Source organism: Bombina bombina, chromosome 10 (genome assembly GCF_027579735.1).
Source record: "Bombina bombina isolate aBomBom1 chromosome 10, aBomBom1.pri, whole genome shotgun sequence".
Taxonomy (NCBI): Eukaryota; Metazoa; Chordata; class Amphibia; order Anura; family Bombinatoridae; genus Bombina; species Bombina bombina.
This window is the reverse complement of record NC_069508.1, coordinates 159,943,593-159,957,355: the sequence shown is the minus strand read 5'-3', so window position 1 is coordinate 159,957,355 and position 13,763 is coordinate 159,943,593. Positions and strand designations below refer to the sequence as shown.

General features: G+C 41.6%; 1 protein-coding gene across 1 annotated transcript in view; it reads left to right on the top strand.

The window, feature by feature from the left end:
• LEXM (lymphocyte expansion molecule) overlaps positions 1-9,179 on the top strand; it is a 30,678-nt gene extending 21,499 nt beyond the window's left edge. The window contains exons 6-8 of the mRNA XM_053693431.1: positions 27-170; positions 1,001-1,168; positions 9,089-9,179. Of these exons, the coding sequence (XP_053549406.1) occupies positions 27-170; positions 1,001-1,168; positions 9,089-9,172 (396 nt within the window). The 3' untranslated portion in view covers positions 9,173-9,179. The remainder of the gene's footprint in view (positions 1-26; positions 171-1,000; positions 1,169-9,088) is intronic.
• Positions 9,180-13,763: the final 4,584 nt, after the last annotated feature.

Below are 13,763 nucleotides of genomic sequence, written 5' to 3'. Positions count from 1 at the left end.
TATCTAATGTAAAGTTCTTGTTTCAGGGATGTGACTTGGGACCAGGCACCTACAACTTGAAAAGTTCCATAGATGAAGTTTTGAGTCATGTTGTTGGGAAAAGAGGACCCTATGACCTGTTGTCTGGATCCCGAGCTCAGCCTGTGCTTTATGGATACTTTGCGTCACCAGTAAGTGCGTAATAGGAGTGGCACTGATTTGTACCAGTAAAGTTTACTGGCATTAGTACAGCTGTTGATAACTTACTGATGGAAAAAAGAGCATCACTAAGAGAGCAAGTAAATTTATAAGGATACTGCTAAATTACTAAAGACTCCAGTTCATTACTAAGTGTGGCAGCACAATACTAATACACAAATACAATAAATTAAAGTTACCAGTAGCATAATGTCTGTTACTGATGATGTCCTCGGCTACCAATGAGTTACATGAGCTCTGTGATATTGCTAAGAGGGATCATACATTACTATGGTATCAGTATAATGACCTGGGTGCCACTACTGTATGGTCATTCCTGAGGAAGTCTACGTTATTTAGAGGGTTCTAGTATATATACATTTAGCCCCCATAAGTACTGTTTATCCTGGTGGCACCCCTCTGCTATACCTGGGTAAAGCTTCCTTTGAAGCAATAAACCTCTAACAGGACAGACAATATGCTGTTATTTAACTGGGTGGGTGCAACTTTACATCCTGAACATATTGTAAGGGGTAAAGGATATCGGAGACACACAGTAAATGATTATGTGTGTCTGTATGTTATATTTGTAGCTCCATAACAATATCAAACGTACAGAAGGAAACAGTAAACCTTAGATGCCTTCTAAGTTCCTTCACAGCATAAATACTGGATCATTATCTATTAGAGCCGTCCTTATTCATTACAAAGCCTGCTGCTCTAGCCAGAATCTTGTACACTTCCTTTAGTCTGCAGTAACCTCCTTATGTTGGCAGGTGGGGGGGCTGTTTTACACTTAATTACCTTTGTTTACCTTCCCTAGAAAATAAAAGAATCAGAACCTGGCGCATACAAAATAAAGTCTTTCACTGAAGAACTGGAGAATGAGCAAAACAAAAAGCACGGATTATTTGGCAAGATCCCACAGTATCCCGAAGTCCCAGCAGAGAGAATTTACCACAGTTCCTTGGCTCACTACCCCCGGCCGGCTGTCAGTTTGTAACATTTGATTGTGTGCATAAGGGCAGCTAAGTATTGATTGTATAAGAGAAGATTCAGTGTGTGTCTTTAAGACCTTCCACGTGTGGGACTGGTTACCTCGGTTATCATATGAACATGTGTGCGTGCGCGTTTAATAAGAAAATTTATGCTTACCTGATAAATGTATTTCTTTTTTGACACGATGAGTCCACGGATCATCTTTATTACTAATGGGATATTCACCTCCTGGTCAGCAGGAGGAGGCAAAGAGCACCACAGCAGAGCTGTTAAATGGCTCCTCCCTTCCCTCCCACTCCAGTCATTCGACCGAAGTTAGGAAGAGAAAGGAAAAGCCAAGGTGCAGAGGTGTCTGAAGTTTACAATAACCTGTCTAAAAGAACAGGGCGGGCCGTGGACTCATTGTGTCAAAAATAAATAAATTTATCAGGTAAGCATAAATAAGCATAAATGTTCTTTTCTTTTTTAAGACACGATGAGTCCACGGATCATCTTAATTACTAATGGGATTCTATACCCAAGCTTGAGTACACAGATGATACGGGAGGGACAAGACACAGAACCTAAACGGAAGGCACCACTGCTTGAAGAACCTTTCTCCCAAAAACAGCCTCAGCGGAGGCAAAAGTGTCAAATTTGTAAAACTTTGAAAAAGTGTGAAGAGAGTACCAAGTTGCAGTCTTGCAAATCTGTTCCACAGAACCTTCATTTTTGAATGCCCATGAGGAAGCAACAGCCCATGTGGAATGAGCCGTAACTCTCTCAGGAGGCTGCTGTCCAGCAGTCTCATATGCAAAACGTATGATACTCTTCAGCCAAAAAGAAAGAGAAGTAGCCGTAGCTTTCTGTCCCTTGCGTTTTCCTGAGAAAACCACAAACAAAGAAGAAGACTGACGAAAGTCCATAGTCGCCTGCAGGTAAAACTTTAAAGCACGGACCACGTCCAAATTGTGCAAAAGTCTTTCCTTCTTAGAAGAAGGATTAGGACACAAGGAAGGCACAACAATCTCCTGATTAATGTTCCGATCAGAGACAACCTTAGGTAGAAATCCTAATTTGGTACGCAAAACTACCTTATCTGCATGGAAAATAAGATAAGGAGACTCATACTGTAACGCAGAGAGTTCTGACACTCTCCGAGCAGAAGAAATATCCACGAGAAATAAAACCTTCCAAGATAACTAATATCTGAGGAATGCATAGGCTCAAACGGAGCCCCTTGAAGAACATTGAGAACTAAATTAAGACTCCATGGAGGAGTAACTGGTTTAAACACAGGCCTGACCAAGGCCTGACAAAAAGATTGTACATCTGGGACATCCGCCAGACGTTTGTGTAACAAAATAGATAAGGCCAAGATTTGACCCTTTAGGGAACTCGTTGATAAACCTTTCTCCAAACCCTCTTGAAGAAAGGACAAAATTCTAGGAATCCTAACTCTACTTCATGAGTAGCCCTTGGATTCACACCAATAGAGATAGTATGCCATATCTTATGGTAAATATTTATAGTTACAGGCATATGAGCCTGAATCATGGTCTCTATAACCGAGTCAGAAAATCCCCGTTTGGACAAAATTAAGCGTTCAATCTCCACAAGCAGTCAGCTTCAGAGAAACTAGATTGGGGTGTAGGAAGGGCCCTTGAATCAGAAGGTCCTTCCTTAACGGAAGTCTCCAAGGTGGTAGAGATGTCATCTCCACTAAGTCTGCATACCAAATCCTGCGAGGCCAGGCCGGTGCTATGAGGATCACCGAGGCCCTCTCCTGTTTGATTTGAGCAATTACTCGAGGAAGAAGAGAAAATGGAGGAAACAGGTATGCTAGATTGAAATTCCAAGGGGCCGCCAGCGCATCTATCAATTGCCTGGGGGTCCCTGGATCTCGACCCAGATCTCGGGAGCTTGGCATTCTGACGTGATGCCATGAGATCCAATTCCGGTCGCCCCCACTTGGGAATCAGGCTGGAAAAAACCTCCGGATGCAGTTCCCACTCCCCCGGAGGAAAGGTCTGTCTGCTCAGAAAATTTGCCTCCCATTTGTCCACCCCTGGGATGTGGATTGCCGATAGACAGCAAGAATGGGTCTCTGCTACTGAATTATTTTGGATACCTCTGTCATCGCCAAGGAACTCCTTGTTCCTCCTTGATGATTGATGTATGCCACTGACGTTATGTTGTCCGACTGGAGCCTGATAAACCGGACCGAAGCTAACTGAGGCCAGGCCAGAAGAGCGTTGTAAATTGCTCTCAGTTCCAGAATGTTTATGGGTAAAACAGACTCTGCTTGAGTCCATATTCCCTGAGCCTTTAGAGAGCCCCAGACTGCTCCCCACCCTAGAAGGCTGGCATCTGTTGTCACAATCACCCAAGATGGTCTGCGAAAGCATGTTCCTTGGGAGAGATGATCTAGAGATAACCACCATTGTAGAGAGTCCCTTGTCTCCTGTTCCAGAAGAAGTCAAGGGGACAAGTCCGAATAATCTCCGTTCCATAGTCTCAACATGTTCAACTGTAGAGCTCTGAGATGGAAGCGAGCAAACAGGATGATGTCCATTGTTGCCACCATCAGCCCTATTATCTCCATGCACTGAGCCACTGTTGGTCGAGGAGTGGACTGAAGGGCTAGACAAGTATAATCTTTAATTTCCTGACTTCTGTCATAAAAATCTTCATAGACAAAGAGTCTATTATGGTTCCTAGGAAAGTTACCCTTGTGTTTGTAACTAAGGAACTCTTTTCTAAATTCACCTTCCAGCCGTGGGATCTTAGGAAGGACAACACCAAGTCCGTATGAGAACTTGCTTGTTGAAAGGATGGCGCTTGGACTAGGATGTCGTTCAGATAAGGCGCTACTGCAATGCCCTTTGATCGAAGTACCGCCAACAGAGATCCCAGAACTTTCGTGAAGATTCTGGGGGCTGTGGCCAGACCAAAAGGAAGAGCCACAAACTGGTAGTATTTGTCCAGAAAGGCAAACCTTAAGAACTTTTGATGATCCCTGTAAATGGGAACATGTAGGTACGCGTCCTTTAAATCCACTGTTGTCATAAATTGACCCTCCTCGATCAATGAGAGGATGGAACGAATTGTTTCCATCTTGAAGGACGGAACCCTGAGAAACTTGTTTAGACTCTTGAGGTCCAGAATTGGTCTGAAAGTTCCCTCTTTTTTGGGAACCATGAACAAATTGGAATAAAACCCCAGTCCCTGTTCCTGAATTGGAACGGGAACAATCACTCCCAGAGCGGAGAGGTCTCCTACAAAGTGTAAGAACACCTCTCTCTTTATCTGGTCTGCAGATAATCTTGAAATTAGAAATCTGCCTCTGGGAGGAAAAACCTTGAACTTCAGTTTGTATCCCTGAGACACTATTTCTATTGCCCAGGGATCCATGACATCCCGAACCCAGGCTTTAACCAAGAAGGAAAGTCTGCCCCCTGCAAGATCTGGTCCCGGATCGGGGGCATGCCCTTCATGCCGTCTTGGAATCACTGACCGGCTTCTTGGACTGCTTTCCCTTGTTCCAAGACTGGCTGGGTCTCCATGTAGGTTTAGACTGTTCCTACTTAGAGGAGGAGGAAGAGTTTCCTTTGAAATTTCGAAAGGAACGAAAATTGCTTTGTCGTCCTTTTTGTTTATTTCTCTTGTCTTGCGGGAGAAGATGACCCTTACCTCCCGTGATATCTGAGATAATCTCCTTTAGATCAGGTCCGAACAAAGTCTTCCCCTTGTAAGGAAGACTTGGAAGACACGTCCGCAGACCAAGGCTTTAACCATAAGGATCTGCGGGCTAAAATAGAAAAACTCAATATCTTGGCTCCCAATTTGATAACTTGAAGGGAAGCGTCCGAAATAAAAGCATTAGCTAGCTTAAGAGCTTTTATCCTATCTTGGATCTTATCCAAAGAAGTCTCAGTCCTGAGGAACTCAGACAGAGCATCAAACCAATATGCTGCCGCACTAGTGACAGTGGCAAAGCACACAACCGGTTGCCATTGCAGACCCTGGTGTACATAAATCTTCTTGAGTAACCCCTCTAACTTCTTATCCATTGAATCTTTGAAAGCACAACTATCCTCTATGGGAATAGTAGTTCTTTTAGCCAAGGTAGAAACAGCTCCTTCTAACTTAGGAACAGTTTGCCAAGCCTCCTTAACAGAATCGGCTATAGGAAACATTTTCTTAAAAATAGGAGAGGGAGAAAAAGGGATGCCCAGTCTCTCCCACTCCTTAGCAATGATTTCAGTAGCTCTTTTAGGGACTGGAAAAACATCTGTATATGAAGGAGCCTCAAAATATATGTCCAGTTTACTAGACTTCTGAGGGACAACACCACTGTGGAGTCACTATCGTCTAAGGTAATCAAAACCTCCATGAGTAACAGACGAAGGTGATCTAGTTTAAATCTGAAAGATACCACCTCCGAGTCTATCAGAGGTAATAAACCCTCTGAATCTGAAATTTCTCCTTCAGAAACTACTGCAGTACCCTCCTCTTCAGGATGTTGGGAGGATACCTCTGAAATTGCAACAATTGCATCCGAAACCTCGCTTACTGAATGTCTGGCTTTTCTCTTACATTTGCCCTGCAACATTGGAAAAACAGACAGGGCATCAGAAATAGTTGAAGACATAAGAGAAGCTATGTCTTGTAAAGAAATCCCCAAAGGGACCATAGAGGAAGCGCAGGGCATCGCTTGTGAGAGCTGGTAAAAATTTGGGACGTTTGTGGAGAAAGCTGCGGCATTAAATTGACCTTCAACTTTGGACTCTTGGACAACATCTGTCTTAGAGGAAGAAAAATCTTATCCCTATAACTTAAAGTCCTTTGAATACATGAAGGACAGAAAGGGATAGGTGGTTCACATTAGCATCAAACATAAAGCACAGGTGACATCTTGTAAGTCCCCTTAGTCCATGTTTACACACAATTTACTAAATAACAAATAAAAAGTGTCAAATTTATTTGAGAAAAATATTTATAAAAAAATGTTACTGTCTCTTTAAATTTAAAACGGTTATTTTATTTCTTGCTGAACAATGTCAGTCTTGTTAATGTTTTCCCTTTTACAGATAAACAATAACATTTCCAAATAATCAAATATCCTCCTACCTGACCGAAGATCGTTAATGTCCAAAACGGTCTCTTTGTTTACTCAGCCGTTATGACTCTACCAATTGAGGCACTGTTATTCCAGCAAAACACTGTGTCTGCACTAGCCACGCATGAATTCTCCTCATGCGACTCTAGAACAGACCGGTCAATCCACAGAGCGCACTATCCCTGAGCTGCGCTACGGAATGGCGCCAAAAACCAGAAGGACTGCCCATCGTGGGGGTGACCTAGCCGACTAAAACACTAAGTCCTGTGAAACCCCCGGAGCCATCTCCTATATACTGTTAAAATAAAACAGTTAAACATTTAGCTTCCTCCAGCCCCAGTGCCCTGGTCCATTACACTGCCCAAAAACCTTTCAAACATTAAATAAAGGCATTATGTCCCCACATAAAGAACTTATTCTCTCAAAAAGCCCCTTATGATGTAATGTGTGCTTATTGAAAAATCCTTTTCCCAGAAACTTAGGTTGGCACTTACCCTTAAAGGGACAGTCTAGTCAAAATAAACTTTCATGATTCAGATAGGGTATGTAATTTTAAACAATTTTCCAATTTACTTTTATCACCAATTTTGCTTTGTTCTTTTGGTATTCTTAGTTGAAAGCTTAACCTAGGAGGGTCATATGCTAATATCTTAGACCTTGAAGGCCACCTCTTTTCAGAATGCATTTTAACAGTTTTTCACCACTAGAGGGTGTTAGTTCATGTTTTTCATATAGATAACACTGTGCTCATGCACGTGAAGTTATCTGGGAGCAGGAACTGATTGGCTAAACTGCAAGTCTGTCAAATGAACTGAAATAAAGGGGCAGTTTGCGAGGCTTAGATACAAGATAATCTACAGAGGTTTAAAAGTATATGAATATAACTGTGTTGGTTATGCAAAACTGGGGAATGGGTAATAAAGGGATTATCTTTTAAAACAATTAAAAGTTCTGGTGTAGACTGTCCCTTTAACGTCTGCCTGGCAGCTCTCAGGTTTGAGAGGTCCTGTCCTCACATCGACCTGAGGATATCAAATGCTGAGTCAATGCATATCTCAGACTGAAGGAAAGGGCAGCAATGTAAATTATGGGAGGCGCAGTGAGAATTATGTCCCACAAGTTCCCATTGCTCTAAAGCTACCAAAGCTCTACTGAAGAGACTGATATGGACTACGGCTACACCCTAGGACAAGCAGCACACTCTTGTACTACTTTTAAAATAATAAACTCTTGCTAGAAGAATCTAACAGTTATATTTCATCTCACTAGATATTTATGGAAGTTTATTGCAAAGCTCAGCATATTAGAGACCAACCTGTTATGTGAGGCTTCCTCAAGTGAGCTTACCAATTTAGAGGAGTGCTCCCCTTTGTATCTCATTCATACTCGTACAAGCCCTAAAGAATACACAGCAGTTTGATTGTTCTCTAGATGGTCTGTTTGTGGTAGGAGGGAGGTTGGCATCACAGTTAGAGATTATGGGTCACAAGCATTGTTCCCTCTAAGGCCAGTTTTGTGAAACCGTTATTAAGGGAACCACACCTTGCAGTCTACATTGTGTAGTATTTAATTGCTCTAATTAACTGTTTCACTGCTGGGCCGCTCACAAAAGTGGCATTAGAGGGAACACTGGTCACAAGGGTGAGAGGAACGTGACTGTGATAATGCTGAAACAAATACTATGAGGATGATTATTTGTTGAGTGGTTTATCAGATGAGTTTTTATTGAGTTTTGCTGTGTATGTCCCAGAGGGGCTGGTATTCCTATACAAGAGGGAGTGTGACACATACACAGGGGTGATCATGTTGTTAGTCGACTCACAGCTCCAAGGGCCCCTTCTAGCCCATATAAATGAACATAAGATATTTAGATAGATGGCTGTGTTTGTGAATTGTATGTATATATAGGATAATGTTGGCGTAGCAGTGTACAACGAAGAAGCCACCTGCCTGAAGTGTTGTCCACTGTTGTAGGTTCTGTTATGTCACTGATGTGTGGCTTGGATATATGATTCACTGGTGGTGTATATGCAGTTATGTCTGGGGGTGATGCACTGGGTGTGTAGTTGTGTGGGGGGGGGTTATACACTGACACTGGGTGTGCCGTTGTGTGGGGGGGATGACGCACTGGTGCTGGGTGTGTGGGTGTGTGTGTGTGTGGGGGGGTGACAGGGCGTGCAGTTGCGGTGGGGGGTGAGGCGCTGGGCGTGTGCAGTTGCGTGTGTGTGGGGGTGACTCACTGGTGCTGGGTGTTACAGTTGCGTGTGTGTGGGGTGACTCACTGGTGCTGGGCGTGCAGCTGCGCGTGGGGGGTGGCGCGCTGGGCATATAGTTGGGTATGGGGGTGATGCACTGGTGCTGGGCGTGTAGTTGGGTATGGGGGTGACGCACTGGAGCTGGGCGTGTAGTTGGGTATGGGGGTGATGCATTGGTGCTGGGCATGACCAATAACCAGAAGACATTTCAGCAGGTTTCTGTTCCAATCATGTAACTTAGGCCATGGTGACCATATTCTGTCTCCCTTCTAAAGACAATGACTTTTTGACATCACCATTTAAAGGACGGTGGCATTTTAGTTGGAGCTGTTTTGACAAGATACCGTTTTCCATGCAGCTAAGTGTGTGATTGGGTTATTCTCTTATGCGCAGTGATGTGTGCATGACGAGCATGAGAGTCTAGTGTTAGCGACAACCCGCATAAGTCTACTGTATGTGACAACGGGCATGAGGGTCTTGCGTACATGGCAATGAGCATGAGAGTCTTATTTGCTAAAACTAGGAAAACCTTTATGGCATTTTTATTTTTTTACAGAATTTTCCTGGACCTGGATCCTATGAGACAAAAACAATTTTTGTGAAAAAGAACCAGTCCGTCCCCCTTCCTTTCCTCAGCTAAGCGTTTTTGACCACAAAAGCCAGCAGACTATCTTTGGATGTAGTGTGAGTATGACCACATTCTGAAGCCATTAGTTCACTTCTGTATGTACCTCCCATCCTAGTTGGTATTACAGTTGTTCATCTTGCAAATATTTCTATGTAATGACAAAAGGCAGAAACTTTATCCCATTAAATTCCAGGCCAGTCTCTACCCCCTGCACCCTTTATACAGGCAGATATGTCAAGCAGAAGTCCGATCCGACTATCCCAGTCAATCAGGACAAGCTGCTTTGTGCCCTATTGCCACTTGCTGATACTGTTGTGTCACTTCACAAGTACTGCATTTTTGTACACACTCATGATCCTCTGTGTACTGAAGTGACTTCCCAAATACACCTTAACAGCTTATCTTGAATGATTCACTTCATGTCACCAATTAATACTGTTTACTGTCACTTCTCGACGCTGCGTAGTCATGTCCCCTCATGGTACTCCAATTACTGAAGTGTCCCTTAACAATACTGGATATTCATGGCACTGTAACCAATGCTAGTATAATTACTGAATATCTACATAATTTTGGGTTCTCACTTTTTAAAAACCTTAAAGGGACATTAAACACTTTGAGATGGTAATATAAAATGATCAATCTGTATATAATAAACAACTCTGCAATATACTTTCATTATTTATTTTGTCCTCTTTGCCTGTAATTCCATTCTGAAATTGTGAGCTTTTTCAGTTCCCTGTTAGAAATGGAAGTGCAGAACACTGTTAAATCCAGCACAACCATTGGCTGCACACTCTAATGACCTATGTATAACTGTCTCTAATTGGCCACAGCAGAGAAGGTAACACAAGTTACAAACATGGCAGCCTCCCCCAGTGTTTTATAGACACTACAACTTTACACTTATTATGTCACTTTTTAAACAACTAATGAACTTTAATAAATACATCTACATGTTATTCATGGACTAATCTTTTCTCTTGAATGCATCATTCTATCTAGCATGTATTTAGTGTTTAATGTCCCTTTAACTGTTAAATATCATTGTGACACATCATTTAAATTTCAGGTCCCAGCAGATACATTTTAACTCATATTAGTGCTCTCTTTGTAAACATCTGGTTGAGTTTCCTAACGCTTTGCACCTGGGAACAATAAGCAACGAAATAAAGACAATGATCTATCATTACTTAGAGCATTTTATGTTTAGTGTTGTGTTTTTATATTCACCCATAAATTGTTTCTTTACTATACATAGCTTTGTGTCACTTCATGGTGGTTCCCATATCAACCTGTCATGATACCTTATACACCAGCCTGTCACGTACATTTTACACAAGAATGAATGACTGTCCACTGCATATCATTATTAAAACAGTAATTTCTGATTACAGTAATCCAGTGGGTGTTGGACGCTATGATGTGACTAAGCACCTTGCGCAGTAATACAACAGGGGGATCCGTGCATCATTTTTATCAAAATCCGCTCGTTCGCTGTTCTAACCTTGAAAGGGATAAGCTGTTACAGTGAGTAGACTGTGTTGTAACTTAGATTCCTGTACCTGATACAATAGTGCCTATGGAAAATGGTGGATGTGGGTCCCACTCTTGGCTTGATCCTGAAACTACACTTGTTGCATATAAGCACCTAGCACTGATGTCCAGTCTTTCCAAGAGCAGGATAGATGAATTTGATATGTTTCACACCTCTTGGGCCAGATTACGAGTGGCGCGGCTAACAGTTATGCGCAATCGATAAGGGGTATATTGTGTTTGCGCATGAGAGTTGTTTTTCTGCTTGTATTACAAATTGAAAGTAAACACGATCGCTTATATGCAATTCAAGGTAACGCTCATCGTCAGAGCTCTGGTTAACTGTTTTTTAAAACAAAAAAGTGGCACAAAATACATTACAAAGTACAGTTACACAAATAATAACAATTATAAAAATTATTTTTAAAAAAAATTGCACAAAAAAAATGAACGGCTCAAAGATATGAAGTCTCAGGTGTTATAAAAAAAAAAAGGCAGGCAAAGGTTTTTAACATAGATATGTATACATTATATACACCTTTGCAGTAGATGAAAACATGTAAAATCATTTTTATGCAATAATCATATTTAATAAAGTTGTGTATTTACTGTAAATATTTCATATTCCAAAGTAATGCACATAGCAGAATATAGATATATATTGTACCAAAAAACATGATTGAGATAGATTATATATATATAAAACCATATTCTTCTATGTGATGAAAATTTGAATGTGAAACATTCATATTTCCATTTCAGGTTAGCACACGAGAATATGCGATCAGGTTTGCGCGCAAGTTGGGTGATGTTTTTGTTTTATTTTGACACTTTTTTTTTTGCTCCTTTGACTTCTATGGGGAATATGTTATTACACACGATATTCAAAGTTCAGCTTTTCACGTGCGTAGGGTTAGCGTGCAAGAAAAAACACTATTAATATGAGCGCAACCAAACGCACACAAAAAGCTTACTTCTAGCGCAGTTAACGCTCGAGCGGGAGCGTTAAATAACGTTCCACTTGTAATCTGGCCTGAAGTGTTTCTTCTATTATTATTTTATTTTTATTTATTTTTTAGAGAGAGAATACAACCAAGACATGTGTCTGCGTGCAATGAGAAGATCTTTGGGACACCTCTTACAGCATAAATCAGCTGTGCATTCGCGAATTTATCTCAGTGGTTGACGTTTGTTTGGAATTTAGAAGCCATACAGATTAATGAGAATACAGATACATTATGTTAGGCAGGCCGAGTATTTTCACAGGAGCTGTGGCTCCCTGACCCTCCTTGGATTTAGTCAAGCCCTGATCTAACGAGACAGTAAGTATTTTTCTAAGAATCTGAAAAAAACCAGTGCAATGCATCAGAACAAGCGAGCAGTTAACAAACCCATCTCTCAGGTTTCACTGGAGGTAAACTGTCAAACAGATTTAGCTGTTACAATACAAAATCACAATAAATTATGCATATAACATGTTAATGATGTCTCTGTTTCTGGAGTTTTTATATTGTTTTTATGCTTCTTGCAAGTGAATTAGGAGATTATGTGCTCGTTACAGGTGACAGAAAAAACTCTAAATGAACCCAGATCTAAAAGAGGCAGTGCAGTGGCGTATTTAGGCTTTGTGCTGCCCCTAGGCACTTAAAATTCTTGCTACCCCCACCCAAGTTATAGGCCTTTTTTGGACATAATATTTTTGGTCAGGGTGTAATATGACTTTTTTTTATGGCATTTCCAAATGCCTCTGGAAGGCATGGCAGCAGAGCACATTGGCAATTTACTAGGAAAGCAGGCAGACGCTAATAGAAAACAGAATTTATGCTTACCTGAATAATTACTTTCTCCAACGGTGTGTCCGGGTCCACGGCGTCATCATTACTTGTGGGGAAATATTCTCCCCCACAGGGATAAGGCAAGGAGAGCATACAGCAAGAGCTGTCCCATATAGCTCCGCCCCCAGTCATTCGACCGACGGTTAGGAGAAAAAGGAGAGAAACTATATTGGTGCCGTGGTGACTGTAGTGTATAAAGAAATATTTTTTCAAACCTGATTAAAAAACCTGGGCGGAGCCGAGGACCGGACACACGTTGGAGAAAGTAATTTATCAGGTAGCATAAATTTCTGTTTTCTCCAACATTGGTAGTGTCGGTCCACGGCGTCACTCCTTTACTTGTGGGAACCAATACCAAAGCTTTAGGACACGGATGAAGGGAGGGAGCAAATCAGGTTACCTAAACGGAAGGCACCACGGCTTGCAAAACCTTCTCTCTCCAAAAATAGCCTCCGAAGAAGCAAAAGTATCAAATTTGTAGAATTTGGCAAAAGTGTGCAGAGAAGACCAAGTCGCTGCCTTACATATCTGGTCAACAGAAGCCTCGTTCTGTAGGCCCATGTGGAAGCACACAGCCCTAGTAGAGTGAGCTGTGATACGGTCAGGAGGCTGCCGTCCGGCAGTCTCATAAGCCAAGCGGATAATGCTTTTCAGCCAGAAAGAGAGAGAGGTAGCAGTAGCTTTTTGACCTCTCCTCTTACCAGAGTAAACGACAAACAAAGATGAGGTTTGTCTAAAATCTTTTGTTGCTTCTAATAGAACTTTAAAGCACGAACAACATCTAAATTGTGTAATAAACGTTCCTTCTTTGAAACTGGATTCGGACACAAAGAAGGAACAACTATTTCCTGGTTGATGTTCTTGTTGGAAACAAACTTTGGAAGAAAACCAGGGCTTAGTACGCAAAACAACCTTATCTGAATGAAAAAACAGATATGGTGGATTACACTGCAAAGCAGATAATTCAGAAACTCTTCTAGCAGGAAGAAATAGCAACCAAAAACAGAACTTTCCAAGATAATAACTTAATATCTATGGCATGTAAAGGTTCAAACGGAACCCCTTGAAGAACTGAAAGAACTAATTTAGACTCCAAGGAGGAGTATTGGGGTCTGTAAACAGCTTGATTCTAACCAAAAGCTGAACAAAAGCCTTGTACATCTGGCAAATCTGCCAGTCTTTTGTGCAACAAGACGGATAATGCAGAAATCTGTCCTTTTAGGAGAACTAGC